Raw genomic sequence first — 26,959 nt, 5'->3', positions numbered from 1 at the left:
TTAATTTAGCTCAGACTAATGTGAAATGTTCACTACTTACAGAATTTAAACTACATGCCCAAAAGCTTGTGGACACCTGACCATCACACCCATATGTGGGCCTTCACCAAATGGTTGTCACAAACCTAGAAGCACACAATTGAATAGGATTCCTTTGTATCTGTAGCATTACAATTTCCCTTTACTGGACCAAAGGGGCCTAGCCCAAACATTTTCCAGCATGACAATGTCTCTGTACATATATTGAGGTCCATGAAGACATGGTTTGCCACTGAGTGAACAAACTAGAGTTACATGCACAAAACCTTGACCTCAAACCCAATGAACACGTTTGGGATGACCTGGAATGCTTACTGCATACCAAGCCTCCTTACTCAACATTAGCGCCTGACATCACTAATGCAAATCCCCAGAGGCAAATTCCATATTCCAAAATCTAATGGAAAGCCTTCCCAGAAGAGTGGAAGGTTTTATAACAGTAAAGGGGGCATTACTTATGGAATTGGATTTTCAAAAAGCACATATGGGTGTGATGGTCAGGTGTCCAAAAACTTTTGTCTATATAGTGTATACTAAGTGATGTGAACTACTGTTTTAACCAAAAGCCGTTTTGATTCTGTGGAACAGTAGCCATGAAGGTAAATGCTACTGATTCCATTTTTTTTTTTATCAGCCCACAAGTTGCATTGTCCCTGGCTCCTTTTTAATTGTCTCTGGAATGCAATTAAATTAGAGACCTGCTGGGCAAGTGCTAAATGGCAATTCAGCACTTTCATTTATAGATTACTTAATTTACTAGTCAGCTCAATTACTTAACTCTGCCACAAACAGCACAAACTGTTTATCTCATTTTCAAGAGTTGATGCTTTAAACTTAGTTTAGCTGAATGCAGTCAAGATGATAGAGTTTCAGCCACATAACTCTGTGAATAATTATTATTGCATGTGTATTGACAGAGCTTAAACCATTCATCAAAGGCATAATAATCTATAGCATAATCTATATTTATTTTTTATTTTACTACCTGAATGATGTCAAACCCAAAGCTAGACAATCAAATACACTATAGTATATGGACCAAAGAATGTAGACACCTGACCATAACACCCATATGAGGGGTATTCCGAAACTGTTGCCAAAAGGTTGGGAGAACAGAATTGTTTAGAATGTTTCAGTATGCTCTAGGATTAAAATTTCCTTTCCCCGGCATGAAGGGGCCTAGCCCAAATGTTTTTCAGCATGACAATGCTCCTGAGCACAAAGTGAGGTCCACTGCCAAATTTCTTCTTCTGGGCACAAATCCTCACAGCCATGTTCGAATGGAAAGCAGTTATAGCAGCTAAGGGGGAACAACTCAATGCCCATGATTTCATAATGAGATGTTCAGTACTCAGGTGTCCACATACTTTTGGTTATATAGTGTATTACCAAATCACTGTGGTTGAAACAAAGTGAAAAGAAGGTCCATTAGCTCATTTCCAAACCTAAAGAACTAGCTATCGACAATTCATAAATAAGTCATAAAAATTGCAATCAAGATTCTCTGACCTCTACCACAGGCATGTAACGAATTCACAACCCATGTGATGAACCTGTTACGGGAGCAGTCACGTACACGGCCCATCTCACCGAAAGAGATTGAGCGTATGGTCAGCATCATCCATCGCAAGTTCAGTTCCATCCAGATGCAGCTCAAACAAAGCACCTGTGAAGCTGTCATGATCCTGAGGTCTCGCTTCCTTGATGCCAGGTCTGTTTTTGAATGAAACATTTTAAGTTTGATCTGCAGAGTGAATCTGACCCAGCACCCACCACTCCCCCAAATACACATCTATTTGTTATTGAAATTATATACAATAAATGACAGACAGACGTAATAGTGGTCGACAGATGGCCTGAGCACTGCCAGGCTGTGCACTTCAAAAGCACTTTAGATTAGACTTAATTTTAGATGAAGTCATTTGTGTTTGCTGGATAGGAGGCCATCAGCAGGCACTCTAGATTACAGCAGTAGAGCAGTACTCAGTTGTCTGTGATGGTAGTTTTTTTTTTCTATTATTATGAGATATACACAAATGAATTTTAATCCCTCCATCAAAGAAAGAGAAAGAACAGGTAGAGAGAGAAAGAGTGAGAGAACCTGTCTCCATGAAACATTGCACATTATAAGCTTGTCCAGTAAATTGTGTGTGTGTGTGTGTGTGAGTGTGTGTGTGTGTATGTGTCTTCCAAGTTCAAATGCGGAGTGTTTTTTCTCATGTCCCCTCATGTCTCTTGTCCCCTCATTTTCCTTCAGCTCTTTGAGTCAGACCCTGTGCAGTTATCTCAGCTCAAACTGACACATTTATGTTATTCTTAATATTTACTTTCCTCTTCTCTTCTTCCCTCACTCCATCTCAGACGAAAAAGACGTAATTTCAGCAAGCAGGCAACAGAGATCTTGAATGAGTACTTCTACTCCCACCTCAGCAACCCCTACCCCAGTGAAGAAGCCAAAGAAGAACTGGCTAAAAAGTGCAGCATTACAGTATCCCAGGTGAGAACTACCATTCCATTAGTTCCCTAATGGCCTAAACTTACAGACAACAAAGATGTACCAAGGTTCAGAGACGGAATGACTAAGTGAAGCCTCAAAAGCCAAAGCAGTGTGTTCCTAATAAGTAAATATATGCAAACAATACTGCTATCAATTAGTAACTAATTTTGATAACAGAAAAATATTATCTATGTAGTAGCCTAAATAAGAATGGAGATCATTTGAAGGTTGGGGTGGTTGAGAGTGTGAGTTTAATACTGGACCCCAAAACTTCCGTTTCTTTGTTCTCATCATTGAGTTTCACTGAGTTTTGAGGAAAGACCAGCCTGTAGCCATAGCATCACATGCACCACTGTTCGTAAAATCCCTTGTTAGCTGCTATGCCTTTCAGTAACCATGTGAGTGCCTTCCTGCATGTGTGTGGCTGTTTGTAAGAGTGACGAAGCAACAGAGATGGCTGGATGAAATGTCACAACCAAAGTGATTGTCCCACTCCAAAAACACTAAGTTAACATATACCTGAAGGCAGTTGTGCCCCCCTCATCCATTTCCCCACAGACAAAAATTGTTTTAGCACATGAAGCCACATTGGTGGTCTTTTACAATGTCTAATGTTAACCTGCAGGTCCCAGCATGTTCTACAGAAATTGTTTGTCATGTGTAAATGTTTATTTTTTCTGTGGGGAGGGGGTTGTGGAGGGCCACTGAGGAGTCAGATACTGTAAAAGCCATTTTTTTTTGCCTTCAGGGGGTGGGAAGCACCATCACAGTGGCACAGGTATGTCAGACTTCTCCTGTTCCACTCTTGTTCTGTTTATATATATATATATATATATATATATATATATATATATATATATATATATATATATATATATATATATAATACCCATTTTGTGCATTAATCAAAACTCAGAATACAAACAGATGTAATCACCACCCCCAGCAATGTACCTGAACTGACACTTTTTTGATTTTACTAAATGTCTTTTAGTGCAGCATTAAATATTGCATATATACAGGACCCATTAGCACAAAACACTGACCTGTGATAGACCACTTACTGATCTTTTAATCAAATCAGGTTAAATTAGCTACAAAATTCCACCTTGATTACATGTCCCAGTTTATGTTCCATGTTTGCTACACAGTGATAATGAGAGGTACCTGTGTTTAATTCTATTAGAAAATATCTCATGTATTTGAGTGCTATGATCAATAGTCAGTTATTCTGCGTTGCACAAATATGCTGCCTTTAGAATGTTGGTGCCTGGGAACTATTGCATTGTGGTTTGTGTTTTAATGGCTGTTGTTAATGTTTTTTGGGTTTTTCTTGTACTGGAGAACTCTTTCCCTTTATACACCACCATTAAATGGGGTACCATAGAAACAAGTCAGCCAATCAAGCACATTAGGATTTAAGGTGGCTCTAACAAAATTCACATGAACTTAGTTGAAGAGCCCCCAGGAGGATCCAGTGAACGCATTCTAAAAGCATTTAGTAGATTTGAAGGGCACACTATTTTGAGGATCTCTAATTCAGAAAAGCAATGGCCAAGTACTCTCATATCAAAACTTACAAAATCTCCTCTGTGTTTTTTTATTTTTTATTTTATGTAGTGTGTCCACACTGTTGACTGGCAGCAAGTATGAAGAGCAAAAGTATGTTTTTTTCTATGTACATTATTTACTTGAATAACAAACAAATGTACATATAAAAACACATTTATTCATTTACTAGCTAATTTTATTTAAAAGCCACTTAAGTAAATGTAAAGTAACCGTGAGTTCAATAAGTTTTACACAAAATCTGAGATTGTGATGGTCGCCTTGTTTAAAAGCTGAAGCACTGCAAAACTCTGCTTTTCTGTACACTGCACAAAATTATAACTTAAGTGAAAATATCTTGAATATGGAAATGAGATTATTATGAGATTATTATAAATCAAAAGTTAAATAACTATTATAGATGGTTTTACAAATTTCAAACTTTAAATTTTCATATTCTATTGGCAGAATTTTTTTTTTAAATATTATTAATTTCTGGAAATAAATGCTTAAAATTACACAAATCTGCCAATATAACAAGACTAATTTAAGCTTCAGATTACATTTACAGCATTTGGCAGATGCCCTTATCCAGAGCAATTTATATTTATCTCATTGATACAGTACAACTGAAGGTTAATGGCCTTGCTCAAGGGCCCAGCAGTGGAAGCTTGGCAGTAGTGGTATTTGAACTTATGACCTTGTGATCAGTTGGCCAATATCTTAGCCACTGAGCTACCACAGCCTACAAATTAGTAATATTATCTAGAAATATGTTTAATGATCATATATTTGGTTTCTTGCGACCTTATAATAGGAGATACTAATTCAGTTTGACTATATTCAACATATTTTTTGCAGTGTAGCAATTCATCCTCGCATACAATTTATTATTATTTATTTTTCTTTTTTATTATTATTGTTTTGCTGTTTATTGTACTTGGCAAGTAGCCATTATTTTATCACTTTAATAGCTAGCTATAGTGTTTGGCACTAAAGCCATACAATTTGAATGTTACTATTACAGTGGGGGAAATAATATTGAACGTCTCAACATTTTTTTTTTCAGTAAATATATTACCAATGAGGCAATTCACATGAAATTTTCACCAGACTTTGGTATTAACTGAAGAATCCACACATATTAAGAAATCCAAACATTAAAGTGCATAAATGAAGTTATGTGTATTAAAGCGGAATGACAGGAAAAAAGTATTGAACACGCTAAATGAAATTTATTTCATACTTAGTGGATACCTCTGTTTGTAATGATAGCTTCAAGACAATTTCTGTATGAAGAAATTAATTTGCCACAGCATTCAGGTGTGATTTTGGCCCATTCTTCTAAACATATTGTCTTTAAATCTTGTTCAATTGGATCAAGTCAGGTGATTGACTGGGCTATTCTAACACCTTCGTCATCCTGCTGGATGGGACCAGATTCTTCTCACAAATCTCCCAGTAAAGGGCTCCATTCATCATTCCTTCAATTATATGAAGTCTGCCAGTACCATGCGATGAAAAAAAGCCCCACACCATGATGCTTCCACCTCCAAACTTCACTATTGGTATAGTGTTTTTAGGATTATGTGCAGTGTCATTTCTTTTCCAAACATGGTGTGTAGTATGACAGCCAAAAAGTAAAATTTTGCTTTCGTCTGACCAGACTACACTCTCCCAGTGTTTCATAGGCTTGTCCAAATGAGTTGTAGCAAACATTAAACCAGCTTTGACATGCCTTTTCTTTAGTAATGGAGTCTTGCGTGGTGAGCATGAGCAGTGGAATGCATTGCCTATTGTTTTCTCTGTGATGATGGCACCTGCTGCCTCCAAGTGTCTCTGGAGCTCTTTCCAAGTGGTCCTTGGCTCTTAGGCTACTCTTCTGACTATTCTTCTGACTCCCTAGTCATAAACCCTGCGAGGTGCAGGATTTATGACTGCAGGTGCATGTGCAGAGTGATGTTGCTTCCACTTGCGGATAATGGCCCCAATGGTACTTACGGGAGGATTCAGAAGTTTTGAAATACGTCTGTATCCAATTCCATCAATATGTTTCGCAACAGTAAGGTTCGGAAGGTCTTAGGAGAGCTCTTTGCTTTTACCCATCATGAGATGTTTATTGGTTGACACCTTGGTAATGAAAAGCCTTTTTATAGACCATCAATTTACTAGCCCAGCTGATATTAATTTGCACAGATAGGGCTATAATTACTTACGGATTTCAGCTGGTTCCTTACCTTACCTTGCCTTTGAGAACTGCTTTTTCTTATCGTGTTCAATACTTTTTTCCTGTGTCATTCCACTTTATTACACATAACTTTATTTATGGACTTTAATGTTGTGAATTCTTTATATTTCTGGATTTCTTGAGTTAATACTTCATGTGAATAGCCTCATTGTAAATGTATTTACTGGAAAAAAAAATGTTGAAACCTTCAATACTTATTTCCCCCATTGTATTTCTTAGCTTTGGACAATTCTGGGATAGACTCTGGAGCCACTACAACCTTGACCAGGATAAAGCGGTTATTGAAGATGAATGTATGAATGAGTGATTTACATTTCTAAATTTCAAGTCATTTCTTGTTCTTAAATTGAACCAACAAAGAGTTTGGGATGCTAGATTCCATTTGTTACTGATATTCGTGAATGTAATGATGATTATGAAATTTAAACATTTGTACATGTAAGTGCATAAATCTGCTCAGAATTAAAATTTAAATATTTGTTCATACACAACCATATAGAAGGGCCTTTTTAGATGATCATTAATGTCTTTTGCAGACTGGGTGAGCATGAGTAGAAGTGAAAATGTTTGTCAATAGCCAGTTAGGTTGACTTATTCTACTATGATACTCCTGGGGTTAAAACAAGTGATGCTTATCAATATGTCAGCTTATAAATGTAGCTGAGTTGTGAGGTAATGTGTTAGCAAAGTAATGCAGTAATATTTATTATTCATTATTTAACATTTGTTATTGAATATTCAACAGCTACTGTATCCACTTTTGGCAGTTTTATTTTCCTCATATGTGGGTCATGTTGTATGAGTTCCTTAAGAAAAGCTGCATACATCCAATGGTATATAAACCTATCCTATTCCCTTGCATTAACTTTAGCAGTGTATGGAGCCAAGCATGAGGGTGGCGAGCTGAATTATTTACTAGAAGCCCACTGGCTTCCCTCTCCAATGGGAAACCAAACCCGAGTTTGAGTTGCAGAAATACAGAAATAAAACATTACTTGAACACAGCAGAGGTCATTCAGCCTAGTGGTCAGTGTTGCATGCTGTAGTGATCAGTTGATTGAAAGTCTGAAATTGTATCTCTCTCGCTCTCTCTCTCTCTCTCTCACACACACACACACACACACACACACACGTTTTTTGGATGAAGCCCTTTGCCATTTTATGCAGTGAATATAGTGTAATGTGGTGTTTATCAATTCGAGGATGGCTGAACTCCATTTGCTATTTTGGCATAAATTTCCATTTAACCCTCCTATTATAATGGGGGAAAAAGTTACATCTATTATATTATGGGCCAAAATGACTTCCACAGTAAAACAGTAAAGAACAACTTAAAACAGTAAACCTTTATTATGGCTTGTCCATAAGAATAAATATTTGCATACAAGTTCATGACCCTAAATGAGGAAAGTAAAAAGTAAAAAAAAAAAGTCAAAGAAAAAGAGAGATTAACCAGTATTTCAAACATCTCAAATGTGGAAATGGGTCAAATTGACCCATAACATAATAGGAGGGTTAAATAATTTCACTTAGATGGTACAAACATTTTTAAGAGTGTGTATTCACTTGGTGATTACTACATGTGAATCTTTTTGTTGCCATTTCATTCTTCTCTCTTGCACAATTTCTTAAGACACAGATACTTTTCCATATAGATAATTCATATTGATTTGTCAGTGAATGATTTCCACTCAGTCTGGAACATAATTTCGTATGTGTGATTCTTTTCTCTTCAGCATACCATGTTAATATATTGGATGTATACAGGACCGTAACACTGATTTGGCCTTTTTTCACTCTACAGGTTCAGTGGACTGAGTCCTGGCAGACACGTGAATGCCTTTAAAATAATCATGTACAAAAAAACACAACCTGATTGACCAAGAACGAACACCAAATGTGTAGGATTTTATGTCTTGTTATGTAATCCTTTACATGGGTTAGACAATTTAACTCTTCTTTATAAAATATGTTTCTTTTTTATCTTTAGATATTTTTTCATTAAGTTACTTTTCTTTTCTTTTTTCTTTGTAAGTTCAAATTCCAGACATATGTCCCAGGCACAATATAAGTGATATTGCTCCATTTGGCTGAATAATTAGAGAAGCCTAACAGTTTACAGCTTAAATGTGAATTTTACCCTGACCCTAACTCTAAGCAGATTAGCCAAGAAGGATGATGGCTATTGCATTCATTATATCTGATTAAACCTTGCTTGTTAGTTTAACCTCTATGTAAACCCATCAAACAATTAATATCAAAGCAAATTCCTGCCAACTGTGGGGGTTTTGGCTGAGCAGTCATTAATTTTAATTGCCTAGATATTAAAGTTTTAGAAATGGTGGAGTAGCACTGATCAGATGCCATGTAAATTTACTAGCTTTGGCATAGCATGGCTGCAGCTCTTCAAGATATTAAAGAGGAAATGCAGTGAAAATTAAATAAAGCTTCATTACAGTGGTTTGGGCTTTCTGCCTGGCCCAGTCAGTGCAGAAATATGACAGAAGAAATAGCCATAGTGACAGGCCTCTGTAATGTATAGGGTTATTAAGAAACAACCCATAATCTCTTTATCATTCCACAGTTATTGCAGTGCAAGCATTGACACTTCTGGTGCCCATGTGACCTAGATCTTATTGTTTTCAGTGGTCTCAGTTTTTATACTATTGTTATAAATGTATGAGGTAAATGTTGTAGGAGGACGCTAAGGTTTTCTATATGAAATAGTTTATTGTGAAACTTTATTTACTGTAATATGTGTACTATAAATCTAAGAGGTCTAAGGAAAATTGCATGATTAAAATTAATAAAATGTAATTTAAATTGCTTAATAATACTACTAGATTTAATTTCAGGCATAAACATAACAATTTTAGGAAGGGAAATTAATACTTTACCAAAAACCTATATAATGGAAAATTTTGTCCCATTGCAAACCAAGGATTCTTTCCATCTTTGAAAAAACTTTGCCATCTTCAGTTGCAGCTTTGGTGGCAGAGCAGCACTGAACTCACTGTCACAAGACAAGCACTCTCTGGTGTGTTGGTTTTGTCTAGAGACAAACAGAGAGCATGTCATGCTCTCATGCATAATAGTGCACAAGCTCTGTCTGATAATCGCTTAATTAGTCTGTGAGCCAAACGGAAATTACTGCACGAGGCTGGGGACCATCAACTTGATGGACCTGAACGAAACAGCTTGAAGTGATCACACTGTGTGGTGCACAGTGCCTTGTCCACCTTGACATCTGACACCCTTCCCTCTCCTCTCCCAACCCCCTTTTTTTACTTTTTCTCCCCCAGGTATCTAACTGGTTTGGCAACAAGAGGATACGTTACAAGAAGAACATCGGCAAGTTCCAAGAGGAGGCCAATCTGTATGCTGCCAAAACTGCTGTGAACGCAGCACATGCTGTGGCTGCTGCCGTGCAGAACAGTCAGACCAACTCCCCCACTACACCCAATTCTGGTAAGCATTACTGAACCTGGACCATCACCACCCTATTTCTCCTTTTCACTTTATTTGTATAGCGCTTTTTACAATAGACATTGTCTCAAAGCAGTTTCCATTTCCTTTCCTGATTCCTTGCACAAGTTTGTCTTGATGATATGATAGCAAGTTCTCTTAGACTAGAGAATTACACTTCACTATAGTGCCTTCCACAACATACAATATCTCACAAAAGTGAGTACACCCCTCACATTTTTGTAAATATTTGATTATATCTTTTCATGTGACAACACTGAAGAAATGACACTTTGCTACAATGTAAAGTAGTGACTGTACAACTTGTGTAACAGTGTAAATTTGCTGTCCCCTCAAAATAACTCAACACACAGCCATTAATGTCTAAACCACTGGCAACAAAAGTGAGTACACCCCTAAGTGAAAATGTCCAAATTGGGTCCAATTAGCCATTTTCCCTCCCCAGTGTCATGTGACTTGTTAGTGTTACAAGGTCTCAGGTGTGAATGGGGATATGGTGTGTTAAATTTGGTGTCATCACTCACACACTCCCTCATACTGGTCACTGGAAGTTGAACATGGCACCTCATGGCAAAGAACTCTCTGAGGATCTGAAAAAAAGAATTGTTGCTATACATAAAGATGGCCTAGGCTATAAGAAGATTGCCAAGACCCTGACACTGAGCTGCAGCACGGTGGCCAAGACCATACAGCGGTTAAACAGGACAGGTTCCACTCAGAACAGGCCTCGCCATGGTCAACCAAAGAAGCTGAGTGAACGTGCTCAGCGTCATATCCAGAGGTTGTGTTTGGGAAATAGACGTATGAGTGCTGCCAGCATTGCTGCAGAGGTTGAGGGGTCGGGGGTCAGCATGTCAGTGCTCAGACCATACGCCGCATACTGTATCAAATTGGTCTGCATGGCTGTCGTTCCAGAAAGAAGCCTCTTCTAAAGATGATGCACAAGAAAGCCTGCAGATAGTTTGCTGAAGACAAGCAGACTAAAGACATGGATTACTGGAACCATGTCCTGTGGTCTAATGAGACCAAGATAAACTTATTTGGTTCAGATGGTGTCAAGCGTGTATGGCGGCAACCAGGTGAGGAGTACAAAGACAAGTGTGTCTTGCCTAGCCTCAAGCATGGTGGTGGGAGTGTCATGGTCTGGGGCTGCATGAGTGCTGCCGGCACTGGGGAGCTACAGTTCATTGAGGGATCCATGAATGCCAACATGTACTGTGACATACTGAAGCAGAGCATGATCCCCTCCGTTCGGAAACTGGGCCGCAGGGCAGTACTCCAGCATGATAACGACACCAAACACACCTCCAAGATGACCACTGCCTTGCTAAAGAAGCTGAGGGTGAAGGTGATGGACTGGCCAAGCATGTCTCCAGACCTAAACCCTATTGATCATCTGTGGGGCATCCTCAAACGGAAGGTGGAGGAACACAAGGTCTCTAACATCCACCAGCTCCGTGATGTCATCATGGAGGACTGGAAGAAGACTCCAGTGGCAACCTGTGAAGCTCCGGTGAACTCCATGCCCAAGAGGGTAAAGGCAGTGCTGGAAAATAATGGTGGCCACACAAAATATTGACACTTTGGGCCCAGTGTGGACATTTTCACTTAGGGGTGTATTCACTTTTGTTGCCAGCGGTGTAGACATTAATGGCTGTGTGTTGAGTTATTTTGAGGGGACAGCAAATTTACACTGTTATACAAGCTGTACACTCACTACTTTACATTGTAGCAAAGTGTCATTTCTTCAGTGTTGTCACATGAAAAGATATAATCAAATACTTACAAAAATGTGAGGGGTGTACTCACTTTTGTGAGATACTGTACATGTTATACAAGACAAGTAAAGTTAAGCAGACAAGATTAAGCTCTGTTCTGTATATACTGAAAAGAGAAAAGAAAAAAAATGGTTCTATACTACTCTCACTGTCCCATTTCACCATACTCCTGTGCATTAAGGTGTTACCATTAGAAGACTAGTAGCATGATGCAGTATACCACTGCCACTAAAAGAACATATTAAACAGAAGAGTATATTGCGGATATGGCCGAGTCCCTTAGGCTTTGTGGGCAAGAGATTTAAAGGGATCCCCTTTTTCTTGCATCCAGGATTCCAGATGAAAGATGAAGAATTTCAGCTGGATTCGGCAGAGAACAAAAACACTCTTTTAACCAGCATGTTTACTGGTACTGACCTTTTCCATTAGCATCTATCTGTTTTTATTGTCATTGCTACATGATCCCTTACATACTAGTCATTTAGAATAGCAGGTGATATGAAACCCTGTGGAGGGTGGGCTGCTATTCCCATACACAATCTTTGTGTATGTCTGATGTTAATTTATTTATTGTATTATTTGTTGGTTCATTTGTATTTGAATCTTAGGTTGTGTAGTATATAGTATAGACCATAATATTGGTCGGTTTAATCTCTTTTCTTTCTTCAATTTCGTCAGTTCTTTTCTCCTTTGCCACACTCTAGTTGCTTGCATTTTTTGGCTTTATGTGTGGTGTGGTAGTAGCTGTAGTAAGTATGTAAGTATGTATGTATGTATGTGTGTGTCTGTGTGTGTGTGTGTGTGTGTGTGTGTGTGTGTGTGTGTGTGTGTGTGTGTGTAAATCCCCTTCTCTTTCTTAGTCTCTAAAGTCATTTAGACCCTTACATTTTTCCTTTCCAGGTTCGTCAAGTTCTTTTAACCTCCCAAACTCGGGGAACATGTTCATGAGCATGCAGAATCCGAATGGGGATTCTTACCAAGGGGCACAAGTCGGAGCCAATGTGCAGTCACAGGTAGGCTCTACGTACAGGGACTGGAGCTTTATGCCAGAACAGAGAATCTATTAGTTAGCAAGTCATCCTCAGTGCAGCCTCAAAAAAACCACCACCAATTTACAGATAACCACATTCACAAATCTCATTGAATTGTATACTCTCTCCCAAGTCCCATTTTAGCAAAAGATTATTAATTGTTGATAACTGATGCATGGAGTGGCCATGGACAGACAATTTGAACAATCCATCAGTGCCCTTCAATTAATTATTTTTATCTTGGCTTACAGTAGCCAATAAAAGCACATTATCATTAGAGTTAATAAATTGATCCCACCTCTGGAACAGATCCTATTTTACAGGTGATGTTACAAATGCATTTGGCTCTGACTTTCGCTCTTGGGTTGGTATTGAGTGTATGTAACTTTCCTTTCCTTCAAGCATCTGTATTCTTTCCTGTCTCTGTATAACTGTGTTGTTCTATAAATTATTTACTTTGATATACATCTCATCGTCATTAGAAAATTATTTTCAAATGGGAAGGAGGGTTTTTTGAACTGTGATAATATAGTTACAGATGATTGTTAAAAATCAAATTTGTTTATGGCATGTTACGATTGCTTTTTAACATGCTGCATCATGTAATATTACTGACTTCAAAACACAGATCCATGTAATTAATGTGAATATTTGTCATTATACAGTTCCATGTCTGTTTTTGTTATGAAAGCTCTGTGCTTTCAAAGAAATGCTGTTTACAAAAAGTAACATATATCTACACTTTGCACAAATTCATACACTAAATACATTTCCATATTTTATTTACTTACAGTATTTTATTTAAATATAGTCATAGTAGAGAGTTAGTTAGAAAAAAATATATAGCAACTGACCAATGACCTGATGTAAATGTTATAACAAAGACATAGTTTCATCAGCTCAGTTCAGATCAGTGGCTCAGTCAATTAACTAGCATGGCAGACCATGGAAAAAACATCTTTCTACTGTAACAATGGTAAGGTTTAATTCATAGGATGCATCATAGTATTCAAAGTACTTAACATGTAGCCTAGCCACTTGTAGAAATGAGATGACAAAGATAATTAGATAAGTACAATATTTTTTACATAATCGCAGATGATAAGAAATGCTAACATTCAGATTTATAATAGACTGCAGTTCACTGGATTGAAATAGTGAATTTGCTACTTTGTTTTTGCTTTGCTTCCACCTTTAATTCGATTAATCCAGTCCAATAATCCCTCCACTGTTTAGACCTGAGTGTTTAATGTGTTAGCACAAAAGCATATATGTTTCTGATATTTCCTGTATTCCTGATACACAACTTGATAGGCTTTACTTCCTGTTATGTTCTCTGCAGGTGGATACCCTGCGACATGTTATCAGTCAGACAGCAGGATACAGTGATGATCTGGGGGGCAACTCCATGTACAGTCCACATAGCTTGGATGTAAGTAAACACTGACACATCACAAATAATCTTGAATGCATTTCAACCTGCATAGGGCACACATCAGTGACATTATAGACTTGATGGAGCTCATCCACATAAATTCATATACATTCCCCTCTGAAAGTATTGGAATAGCAAGGCCAATTATTTTGTTTTTGCTATACATTGAAGACATTTGGAATTGAGATCAAAAGATGAATATGACTAATCAGAATTTCAGCTTTCATTTCCTAAGTTAAACAAATTATGACACCTTTTGTTTGAATCCACCCATTTTTCGAGTGATCAAAAACATTGGAACATGTGAATGACAGGTATTTCTTGTTGTCAAGGTGTGCCCTGTTAGAATTTAAACAATTAATAGCTCTGAATGTCTACTCTTGGTTTAAACCATGGGTTTCGCCTGTAAAGACTGCAATTATTGTTAAAGAGGATTAATCTACATGAAGTCCAGAGAGCTTTCTATGGGAGAAAAGCAAGCCATTTTGAAGCTGAGAAAAGAGGGAAAATTGATCAGACCCAGTGCACAAGCATCGGGCATAGGCAGTGAAACAATTTGGAATGTCCTGAAAAAGAATGAAACCAACTATCAACAGTTGATTGAAACATTGTGAGAGCTGTAAAAAAAAAATAATAATAAAAAAACAGTCAGTGACATCACCAATGACCTCCACAGGGCAGGGTTGAAGATATCAAAATCCACAGTTTGAAGAAAACTCAGAAAGCAGAAATATAGGGGCCATACCACAAGATTCAGACCACTCAGCAGCAGTAAGAATCGGAAGGCCAGATTGGAATTCATAAATAAATACAGAGATGAGCCACATTTAGAACAAAAAAATTAATAAACAACAGCATTGAGGAGTTCAGAATCCACAACCAGTTGCCTTTGCAGGTAGTAAAACAAGACAAAAACCCCTACTGTTCGTTTTGGCTTCTAATTTATAGCCTACCAGCAAACCTTGCACCTCTACTTGACATCCTAAAACAATACATTTACGAGACTTTCAGTGATTTTCAGTGTTTTCTCACTACTGTTGGGTTGATGAATGTGCTTGGGTCAAATAGACAGCACAAAATGGGTTTCGACAGCATGTGAATCAAATAGGACTGCTCCCAGTGCATGTAGACATCACAACATGTGTGATATAGTGATGTACACAAAATGTAGTGCATCATAAAATGCACTATTCGATGCACTGCAGCTTTGTAGAGTAATGGAGAGAGGAAAAATATGTGTTAATGTTATGGCTGATAGGTAGGCTCTATATATATATATATATATTATAATCTCGGAGTTTTTGCTAAGAAATTTTGTTAATCTCATTTGGGTGTTTATTGTGAACTGTAATGTTTTAGACTATGCATAATAGCATATGTGGGATTGTAGGGACATGGTCAAGTGTCAGTTGTGGATGGAGAGGAGGTGGGTTGAATCGGCAGGTGATGAGTGATTCTGGCCTGTATTAGATTAGCCCAAGCATACTTGTGTGTGTCTGTTTGTGCTTTCAGTACCTCCCGTAGCACACGAGAGAGAGCAAGTGAGGGAGAGAGAGTGAGAGAGAGAGATAGATGCAAAAGATATCTTCCCAAGGAGCGCGGAGTGAGACAGGGCCGCTGCCTAAGCCCAAGGTTATTCAACATTTACAAAAATGAACTGCCATCCAGCCTGGAGCGATCAGCAGCCCACAGTCACACTCTGTGCAACTCAGAAATCAAATGCCTGCTCTACGCAGATGACCTGGTCCTGCTGTCTCCCACTGAACAGGGCCTTCAGCAGAACCTGGATCTGCTGTATCAGCACTGCCAGACCTGGGCCCTGGTCGTAAACCTCAAAAAGACTAAAATCATGACTGTTCAGAAAAGATCCAGACCCCAGGGAACACTATCTAGGACTAAAAATCAGTTCCACGGGCAACTTCAACTCTGCAGTGAATGAACTGAGAGATAAAGACCGCAGGGCATTTTAAGCCTTCAAAAGACAATGCCCTTTAGAGATTCCTGTTAGAATTTGTCTGAAAGTATTAGAATCAGTAATTGAGCCAACTGTCCTCTATGGCAGTGAGGTGTGAGGTCCACTGCCGAATCAAGAATTCAACAAATGGGAAAAACATCCATTTGAAACCCTGCATGTACTATTCTGTAAAAATATCCTACAAGTATATTGGCACACAACAAACAATGCATGTAGGGCAGAATTAGGCAAATATCCGCTAATTATAAAAATACAGAAATGAGCAATCAAATTCTGGAAACACCTAAAACTCACTGACCCCCCAATCATATCATTATAAAGCCCTGCAATACCAAGAGCTGATCAAAGAAAACAGTCCCCTGTCTCGACTTGTCCGAAGCTTTAGCCCTGAAGGATCACCAACACCTACTAAACCCCCACCACACTGACACTTTAGACTAGAACAATAAAGTCAAACAAATCAGATTAGACCAAATTACAACACAAATGAAGCAAAACTACATCAACTATTGGGAAACCCAAACACAACAACAGAGTAAAATACAATGCTATTTGGCCCCACAAAGGCATGTTGACAGATAAAAAACTGAGAAGCACCTTAAAAGGTACAGACTCAGTGGATGCACCGTAGCAATAGAAACAGGCAGACACAAGACAACATGGCTTCCACTGGAAGAAAGGTTGTGCCTACATTGCAACCAAAACACAATTGGGACAGAGCTGCATTGCGTAACAGAATGCACAAAATACACAGACATCTGAGAAAAATTCTTCCCATAAATGAAACGCACACACCAAACATTTGACGATCTATCAAACAGTGATAAACTTCCCCTCCTACTAGGAGAAAATAAAGACTGCTGAATATTAGCAGCACAATATATCTAGGCCTGCCACGGTATGAGTGACAGTGAGTGGTCTGCCTCACCCTTGTGTTTCTTGTAACTGTTGTGATTGCTCTTCTTTATTATTGTTTTATATTTTTCTTATCTTTATTAGCAAATTCACTTATATATATATATATATATATATATATATATATATATATATATATATATTTTTTTTTTTTTTTTTTTTTGACACATACCACCTACCTAAACATTGTTGCAGACCAAGTACACCCCACAATTGTTTTCCCTAATGGCAGTGGCCTATTTCATCAGGTTAATGCATCCTGCCACACTGCAAAAAAAATTGTCCAGGAATGATTTGAGGAATATGACAAAGAGTTCAAGGTGTTGACTTGGTCTCCAAATTCCCCAGATCTCAATCTGAACAAGCATCTGTGGGATATGTTGAACAAACAAGCAGAGATGGCAAAAGTACACACATCCTTCACTCAAGTAGAAGTACAGGTACTCATGTTTAAAAAGACTCAGGTAAAATTTGAAGTACTAACTACATTTTTTCACTCAAGTTAAAGTAAAGAAATATGAGCTCTGACATACTTAAGTAAAAATTAGCCATTACTACTACCTGTTTTAGTGTCATGCTGGTAACTGGACCTCACATCATATAATACATTGATACAAAAAAAAAATTGAATTTAAAATTTTGTTAGCTAATGAATGTATCCAGGCTGAGCAACCACCATGTAGAACACAAACAGAGAAAAGACTAAGCTGATGAAAAAAGAAAAACTATTTGCCATCACCTAGGCCACATCCTCTTGTCCTTGGAAACGACTATAGTCATAATGTTTTAAAAATGACAAAAGGTGTTATACTGTAAATTTTATTGAAATCCAAACAGAAAGAAAATTAGAGTGCAAGCATACTTTTTGGCCATACAGATAAGTGTAAGACATCATTAGAAACTAGAAAGGGTCTAATTTTATTTGTCTACACTCACAATAACAACAAAACCTTGTGCTTTTGTAAAATAAAGAAAATAAACAGGGTGTGCTGTCAGCTGTCTCTGTCTCCGTGAGAATCTTTCTGAAATGTCTCAAAAATGAACAGAAAATCAGCAAATACTTGAAACATATGTCTAAAGAAAGCTTGAAATGCCTACTTTTAAATAAAACATTTCACAATGCCAATGCTAACATTAGCAAACACATATGCTGCACTAAAATTGAGAAGCAGTAAAGCACCTATATGAACTTATGCTAACATTACAGACCTAGCAAACATAGTAAATAGACTATTATTACTGAAAACATTGAATTGGCTCATGACAAGAAAGAGATAACAATAAAACATGTAATTTACCTATATGTGCTTTCTCAAATACGACTGTGAATTCTTGAAAGCCAGCACTTCCTGCTTTTTAAGTTGATTTGCAACGCATTCGCCAAAAATCCTTTTTGATGCAGAAAATTTCGAACATCTCCCTCATATATGGACATGGGTGATCAGGAATGTCTCTATTCTCAGTCATGTTGACATCTCTAACTCTGTCTCTCATCCATAACATTAGCCATTGTTCTTGTTGCCTTCTGCCTTGCTCAGTGGTAGCTTCGTAGACTAGCTTACGTTTGTTCTGCACGATACCCAGAAAATGAAAAAGCGCGCAATGACAAGAAATAACATTGATCATGCTGCCAAATACTAAAACTAATGAGCCTGGTTTGAAAATGTAAGAAGTATAAAGTATAGATATTTGTGCAAAAAATGTAAGGAGTGAGAGTAAAAAGTTGTCAGAAAAATAAATAGTGAAAGTAAAGTACTGATACCAGAAAAATCTCATTAACTACAGTAATGAAGTATTTGTACTTTGTTACTTCCCATCTCTGCAAACAAGTCTGATCCATGGAGGCCCCACATCACAACTTACAGGACTTAAAGTATCTGCTGCTAATGTCTTGGTGCCAGATACCATGGCAGTGGGATATACATTTTTTTATTATTATTATTATTTAACACAAAATACAAGTCTTACAATTAAGCCAGTATGTATAAGAACTCTATTTTGGCATGTCTCCATTCAGAGACGTAATGAAATCATTCTTGTATATAATAAAGCTTAAGCGTATTATACATTTCACAAATCAATACATGGCTTCATTCCCTCATACTGATAGAATTGATAATTCCAGCATTACTACATTTAGCTTAGGCTTCTCTCACTGACTACCTCACCACCATTTTAGTTGTTCCATATTGTAATTTTTTTATAATATATAATTTTTTATATGATGAACATCTTAAGAGTTCTTGTGGAGTCCATGCCTCTATGGGTCAGAACTGTTTTGGCAGCAAAATGGGTACCTACACAATATTTAGCAGGTGGTTTAAAGGTTACGGCCAATCGGTGTACTGTATGGTTTAGATGGATTATAGTGCTGCCATTGTGTGTGGTTTTGACTATGCATTCCACATTACAATTTGTGTTATAAATGAAAATACATGGGTAGGTTTTAACAGTGGGACGTGGCAGTGTATCCATTGCAAATATTCATGCTGTCTTGGGATTTGACTTTGTGGCCTGCAGCAGTGCAGAAGAAGTGTCATGCTCTTGCAAATCACACTTGTACACTAACTCTCTCACTGTTATCCACTTTCTCACTCTGATATAGTGCTTGGTTCACTCACTCCATTAATCCATTAGCACTAACACAAGATGTCTGCATATGTGTTTGTGTGTGTATGCGCACCCACCAATATTCCCCCAGACAGAAAATGAAGGTGTCAGGCTGCCTACTCGTCTGGTCACTAGCCTACAGTGACCAGAGAATGATCCATGTCATCAGGGTTGAACAGACTTCCTCAACTCTCCTATTTCAGTCCTAACCATGACACTGTGGCTGAAAAAGGCCAGCTCAATTTATTTATCGACCTATTCTGGACACTCAGTTTCTGACACAGAAAAGCATAATCGACTGCAACCTCTAAAAAAAAATTCTTAGGAATTTCATATGAAGAGGTATCTCACACAGTGTATGCTTGGATCTAGGCTATACAGACAACTGTACACAGGCATGTTCACACCCATCATGCTTTCTCATAAGCATACACCCCTCAAGTCAGACACTCAAATGGTTAAAAATATTTGTTATATAATTGCCATGGATATGTAACATTTTCCATATGCTTTGGTCTGATGTCTAATGAATTGAGGAGGAACAGTGTGTAATTTTGGGAACTTTGGTTTGATATGCTCATTACTGTGTTGTCTCGCACATATTTTGCTTCTCACATTCACAATTTCATGTCACTTCACTTCTAAATCTTGTTAATGAATTCTCTTTATTTTTTTCTACTGCAGGCTAATGGGGGATGGCAAGATGCTATGACCCCATCCTCTGCAATCTCCCCTACTGAAGGCCCCGGTAGTGTGCACTCTGATACCTCGAACTGATCTCTGCATTGACACACTGACCAATCGGAGACTGATCATTCAGAGACATCACAAACTGCCATCTTCACAAATACATTCAGCAGAACATTTGAACGTTTTGATGTCTCTTAGGAATTGAATTTTCTGGTCTCAGCAGACAATGTCTCCATTATTTTACGAATATTTACTATTACATTCTCAGATTTTTTTTGTTAATTACACAGTATATTTTGTATTATTTTCTGTGAATGTGCAAATTGATATGTTTCATATCTCATTTACATTCGCAAGTACACATTTAGACATTTAGAACATAAAACCTGATAGCAAATTTAACCCATTTAATTTAGATATTTTTTGGATGGCGGTTTTGGGAATTTTAAAGATGATATGCATTTCATTATTTTCCCTTTTCTTTTATAACCACACTAAATTAGAAGATGAACTTGATGATTTGGAGAATAAATTAAAATTGTGGAAATTTTGGGAGAAAAAAATATTCCATCAGTGAAATGAGTTTCACATGCTATCCGATATACCTTACAATTTAGGCAGTATGTATAAGAACTCTATTTTGGCATGTCTCCATTCAGAGACATAATGAAAAACATTCTTGTATATAATAAATCTTAAGAGTATTTATACATTTCACAAATCAATACATGGCTCCATTAACTCATACTAATAGAATTGATAGAATTCCAACATTACTACATTTCTCTAGCTTAGAGCTCGCTCACTGACTACCTCTCAAAAATCTCATCACCATTTTAGTTGTTCCATATTGTAATTTTTTTATGTAAGGTTATGTGGGTGCATTTTGAATAAACCCCTCTCATGTAATGTAATGCATATTTTAATCTTCAAAGAAAATGAGTTGCTTTATTGCGACTTACAAAAAAATGACAATAATACCATAGAGAGTGAGAGAATTTTGGGGGAGGGTGTGGTTTAAGAACATTGGAATGGAAATTTACACTGTTAAACTGCTGTAAGTAGTGAAACATTTTAAATGTTACTCATCCTGTTACTAATTCACTAAAATAAGAAAACAAATAAATAAATAAGATAAAAAATATTGTAGTGCATAAATGGTCCAGTATTCAAAACTGTGCATTTCAGGCCCTGTTTGACAGGTCCCCAACTTCCTTTCTCTCTTTTTTTTTGCATTGTATGTGATTTCTGAAACTGATTTAAAAAGATCATGAACATTTATTTGTGGCAGTGATTCTAATGTATTACTGATGTTTTGCATTTCTTTCTAACCAGACTACACCTTGGACTGAACAGTCTTCCTTGTGGTAGTTATGTGTAATTCCAAACATGAATAAACACCTTTTCCTTTCATGGTGGAACACTTTGACTTTTGGTTTTGTTTTTTTTGTTTGTTTGTTTGTTTTTTGAAGCAATGTATACTTAAGATCAGTTGTAGAGTGAGGGGAAATAAGTATTTGGACACTTTTGATTTTGTTATTTAATATACTTCCAGTGCATACTATCTCCATATTTACATGTCTTTTGTCATGTCTTTTGATGTTGTACTCATAAATATGAACAAAAAGTGTGTATTCATAAGCATAAACAAAGAAAAAACCTAATTGATAAGAATAAAGTATTCAGACACCATAAATTAACAACATAAGTACTTACAGTCATGGGAAAAGAAAGTACATCCTCCTTCAATTCTATGTTTTTATTTATCAGTGACAAAATAACAGTTGGATGGTCCTCACCAACTTCTATAAACAAGCAAATAACCCCAGGTGACACAAAAAACAAACAAACAAGCAAAAAAAACCCATTATGAACATGTAGTCATGCCCCCCCCCCCCCCAAAAAAAAGTAAATCAACATTCAAATACCAGGTGGGGAAAAAATAAGTGCACTCTTCCTAGTTCCACAATCATTAAGACAGTAATTAGCAGCCAGGTGTTACTAAAGTAATGCAAAAGATTAGTTAATCGGCAAGAAGTGTGACTACCTTTATAAAGGCAGAACTTTTGGTAGTTTGGTGTTTTGTAGCATTCAGGTGCATGTCTACATCATGCCAAGAAGAAAGGACCATGAAAGGAGCCATGACCTCAGAAAAGTAATTGTTGCTGTTCATCAATCTGGGAAGGGTTATAAGGCCATCTCCATTCTACAGTGAGAAGGAATGTTTACAAATGGAGATTATTCAAGACAGTTGCTAATCTTCCCAGGAGTGGATGTCCCAGCAAATTCAGTCCAAGGTCAGACCATTTAATGCTCAGCATTATAAACAAAACCCCAAGAGCTACATCATGTTCCTACAGGCGTCTTTTAGCACATTAAATGTTGATGTTCATGACAGCACAATCAGAAAAAGACCAAACAAGTATGGCTTTCATGGAAGGCTGGCTAGGAAAATGCCCCTTCTCTGCAAAAAGAATATGGCACTTAAAGTTCTTAAAGAATAAGAACTTAGCTATGCAAAATTGCATCTGAACAAATCACAAATGTTCTGGAACAATATCCTTTGGACTGAAGGTGGAGAAGTTTGGTCATCATGCACAGTACCATGTTTGGCAAAAACCAAACATAGCATGTCTCCACAAACACCACAGGCCAATTGACAAGCATGGTGTTGGAAGGGTGATGATTTGGGCTTGTTTTAAAGCCACAAGTCAATGAGACAATGATGGACTCCACTTTATACCAGAATATTCTTGAGACAAATGTGAGGCCATCTGTCCAGCTGAAGCAGCTTAAGCTGGGCCGAGATTCGATCATGCAACAGAACAATGATCTCAAGCACACCAAGAAATCGACAACTGAATGGTTAAAGATTACAAAAATGAAGGTTTTGGAATGGCCAAGTCAAAGTTCAAATTTCACTTAAGAGAGCTGTGCATAAACAAATGCCCTCAAACATCAATGGACTGAAGCAATATTGTAAAGAAGAGTGGGTCAAAATTGCTCCAAAACAATGTGAGAGGCTGAAACTGTTTATTTCAAGTTAATGTTGCTAAAGGTGGGTCTACATGTTTCTGAATTATAGGGTGCACTTTTTCTTCCCCACCTGATTTCTGAATGTTGGTTTACTTTTTTTAATATTAAAATCTGTTGTGTTTTTTGTTTGTTTGTTTCTGTTGTCACCTGAGGTTATTTGTTTGTTTATAGGAGAATGAGGCCCACACAATTGTTATTTAGGCCCTGATAACTAAAAACTAAAACAAGTATGTACTTTCTTTTTCCCCATGGCTATATGTTGTTAGCAGTTGTTGGCAATTGCAATTGTTGGTCATTGCAGATTTTTCAAAAACCAGTCTTGAGTTATTTTGTCTGTATGTTTGGGGTTGTTATCTTGTTGAAATAGTCATATTCTTTTCAAATACAGTTTCTTGGCTGATGAGATTAAATTATCCTCTAATATGTCCTGGTACATCGCTTCATTCATGTTTCCTTCGGTGACGTGTAATACATTAGTATTGTTTGTAGAGAAGCAGCCACATATCATGATGCTCCCACATGTCTACTTCACTGGGTATGTTGTTCTTGGGATCATATGCACAACCCTTCTTTCTCCAAACATGAAATCTATATTATTGCTAAAAAAATATGTTTCCAAGGAGTTCTGATATGTTCTGATATGCAAAATGTTCACACAATGGGCTTCATTTATCAAACTTTTTGTAAAATGGTGTGTAAATGTTTATGTAAGTCAAACAAACCGATTTTTCACCGGATTTACAAAAGATTAGGAAATGCTGATTTTCTTTGAACATGAGTGTGTATGTTGAACACATATAAAGTGCAAAGTGCATTCCTGACACAGCTCATTCACATCTAGTGACTCCCAACAAACTCCATAATAGTTCAAGTGCACAGACAGATGGGAGCATGAAATGAATGATGAGAGTAAAATCAGAAAGGCAAAAGGAGTTATTTTGACTCATAATTAATGATGAGTATAAAGGCAGAAAGGCAGTGGTTATTTTGACTTCTATACAAATAAAAAAATATTTAAGTAGTGTTGCAGCATCTGAAAAGGTCAAAAGCTAGAGACAAATTACAGAAAATGTGAAATAGGTGTCTATTAAGTGAGGTCACAAGAAAATGGTGTGACATCGAAATGGTGGAGGAAAAAAGGAAGCACACCAGGCATGTCAGACAGAGAAACTGCTATTTTTAAAAAATAGTTTTAAGTGTCTCGTTATGTGTACAGTGTTAAAATAAGATACGGTGTCAAATGAAAAAGATTTATAAGCCAGCATTCATTCTCTGAAGAAAATCATACCAGTCTTTGAACATCCTTTCACTAATAAGCGAGCACTAAATATTCGGTCAGCTGAAGCATTTATTTATGGATTATGGCTATGCGCAGACAGACCAGCCTGTACGTCATATGTACAGCGGCATTTCCTTTGTCATAAATGTTGGCTCACTTTCTTTATTTTATATATTCTTTAATTAATACCAATAATATAGGTGACTGGTTTTCACAAAATGTTCTCAATGGTTCACTTAGTCCCTGACCTAGAGAACTACCATGAGGACATGTTTTTCAATACAGACTACAAGGCAGTTTTATAAGTTACTCTGGATAAGGGCTTCTGCTAGATGCTGTAAAAATAATAAAAATAAGCAGTTTAAACTCGACAATATAATCTGTATATTAAAGTACCATTATCTTAGCAATTAAGCAAATTATATGATCTGAAGTTGATCAAGCCAAAGTTTATTTAGGCTACTAATGCACAAATTTGCACACTGTCAAGAGCACAAGTGGAATATTAACTTTTTCCAAACTTACAGGATTTATGAATGATTTACGTATATCCAGCTTGATAAATGAGGCCCATTGTGATTAAAATAATTGTTCAATTTACTACAACTATAGCTCATTATTCAGACTTACTGCCTACAAATTTGCTATTGCATGAGGTGCAAATTGCACTTTAAAAGCCAATGTGAAGTGGTGATAAAGGTCACCCATTAAGCTGTCAAACAGCTAGGGAGTAAATATGAATTTCAGTAATGAAAATCATGTAGCCTCCATCAATAAAAGAAGTTCTTGTTAAATAAAGACTCTTGCATCAGAACAAGTAAACCGTGCTGAGGGCATTAATATAGCTGATATGGCATTTCATTACTAATTGAATTTAAAGAAAGGCTGCTGGATATGTAAGCAATTACATTGTATTCCTTTTTTCTTGTAGTTGACTGTGTTCCGTAACATTTAGAAAATTGTCACAAAAGTCCTGTTTAATGTGTTGAATATCTTTGTTGGATGTTAGGAAGACTGATGTATTCCTGAAATATGTGCTTTGACAAAGGTCACAAAAGTAGCACAGTTGTCAACCAGTATTATTCTTCTATGTATTATAGTTTTCCTAAATAGCAATTTATAGGCCAAAAATTGTTTCTTATTACACATTCTGCAAGAAAACCATGCAGTTAGCAACACTGCCTATAAAGATGAACACTGCCTATCAAAAGATGAATACGAGATGATAGATCAGAATTTCAGCTTTAATTTCCTGATATTTACAACTAAATGTGTTTAACAACTTAGAATATGGCATCGCTGGTGGCAGACCACACAATTTTTATGTGAGCAAACGTATTGGAACAGATAGACCTGCATCAAGCTGGCAACCTACTGACATAACCAAATTGTTGCATTTTTCTTTTGTTATGCTTTACCAGGCTTATGCCACAGCTTCTTTAAGTTGATGTTTGTGTTGGGGGGTTCCTCCCTTCAGTCTCCTCTTCAGGATGTGAAATGCATGCTTGAATGGATAAAGGTCTGATGATTAACTCAGCCAATCTAAAACCTTCCACTTTTTCACCTGATGAAATCCATTTTGTTGGCCGTATGTTTTGGGTCATTGTCTTGCTGCATGATGAAGTTCCAATTAGACTGGATACATTTCTTTGTAAATTGGCAGACAGGATGTTTTGTTTACTTCTGAATTCATTCTGCTGCTTCTGTCATGTGTTACATCATCAACAAAGATTAATTAGCCCATTCCAAAAGCAGCCATGCAAGCCCAAGCTATGACACCACCATAACGGTGCTTGACTGATGAGCTAGTATATTTTGGATCATGAGCAGATCCTTTCTTTCTCCACACTGTGGCCTTTCCATCACTTTGGTAGAGGTTAATCTTGGTTCCTGAATTTTTGTGGCTGATCTGTGTATTTCTCTGTGAATTCTTTGTGAAGTCTGCCCTTCTGATTCTTACTGCTGATGAGTGATTTTGCCTTTAAATTTCTGCTCTCAAAGTCTTCTTCAAATAGTGGACTATGATACCTTTACCCCTGCCCAGTGGAGGTTGTTGTTGATGTCACTAACTGTTGTTTTTGTTTTTTGCACAGTGCTCATGAGGTTTCCGTCATCAACTGCTATTATTTCCTTTGCCCACCTGTTTGATGTCTGGTTATTAGTACACCAGTAGTTAGTTTCTTTTTCAGGACATACCAAATTGTTGTATTGGCTATGCCCAATGCTTGTGAAATGTCATTTCCCCCTCTTTTCTCAGCTTCAAAATGGCTTGCATTACACCTATATGCAGCTCTCTGGTCTTCATGTTGGTTTATCTTTTTTTAACAACAAATGCAGTCTTCATGGGTGAAACTAAAGACTAAAATCCCAAGTAGATATAGTAAAGTAGATA

The 26,959-nt window shown here is 37.1% G+C and overlaps 1 protein-coding gene across 7 annotated transcripts in view; it reads left to right on the top strand.

Moving 5' to 3' along the window:
- Nucleotides 1-22,128, top strand: part of pbx3b (pre-B-cell leukemia homeobox 3b) — a 196,296-nt gene extending 174,168 nt beyond the window's left edge. For 4 of the 7 annotated variants that reach the window (XM_053624780.1, XM_053624781.1, XM_053624782.1 and 1 more), the window contains 8 exons: nt 1,560-1,750; nt 2,401-2,536; nt 3,285-3,314; nt 9,635-9,800; nt 11,928-12,005; nt 12,497-12,609; nt 13,970-14,059; nt 20,247-22,128. In XM_053624780.1, coding sequence (XP_053480755.1) covers nt 1,560-1,750; nt 2,401-2,536; nt 3,285-3,314; nt 9,635-9,800; nt 11,928-12,005; nt 12,497-12,609; nt 13,970-14,059; nt 20,247-20,339 — 897 coding nt within the window. In that variant the 3' untranslated portion in view covers nt 20,340-22,128. The remainder of the gene's footprint in view (nt 1-1,559; nt 1,751-2,400; nt 2,537-3,284; nt 3,315-9,634; nt 9,801-11,927; nt 12,006-12,496; nt 12,610-13,969; nt 14,060-20,246) is intronic. The other 3 variants (XM_053624783.1, XM_053624785.1, XM_053624786.1) reach the window with 3 other exon arrangements.
- The last annotated feature ends 4,831 nt before the right edge of the window (nt 22,129-26,959 follow it).

The sequence above is a fragment of the Ictalurus furcatus genome, chromosome 5 (assembly GCF_023375685.1).
Source record: "Ictalurus furcatus strain D&B chromosome 5, Billie_1.0, whole genome shotgun sequence".
Classification (NCBI taxonomy): domain Eukaryota; kingdom Metazoa; phylum Chordata; class Actinopteri; order Siluriformes; family Ictaluridae; genus Ictalurus; species Ictalurus furcatus.
This window is presented reverse-complemented; position numbering and strand designations above follow the sequence as displayed.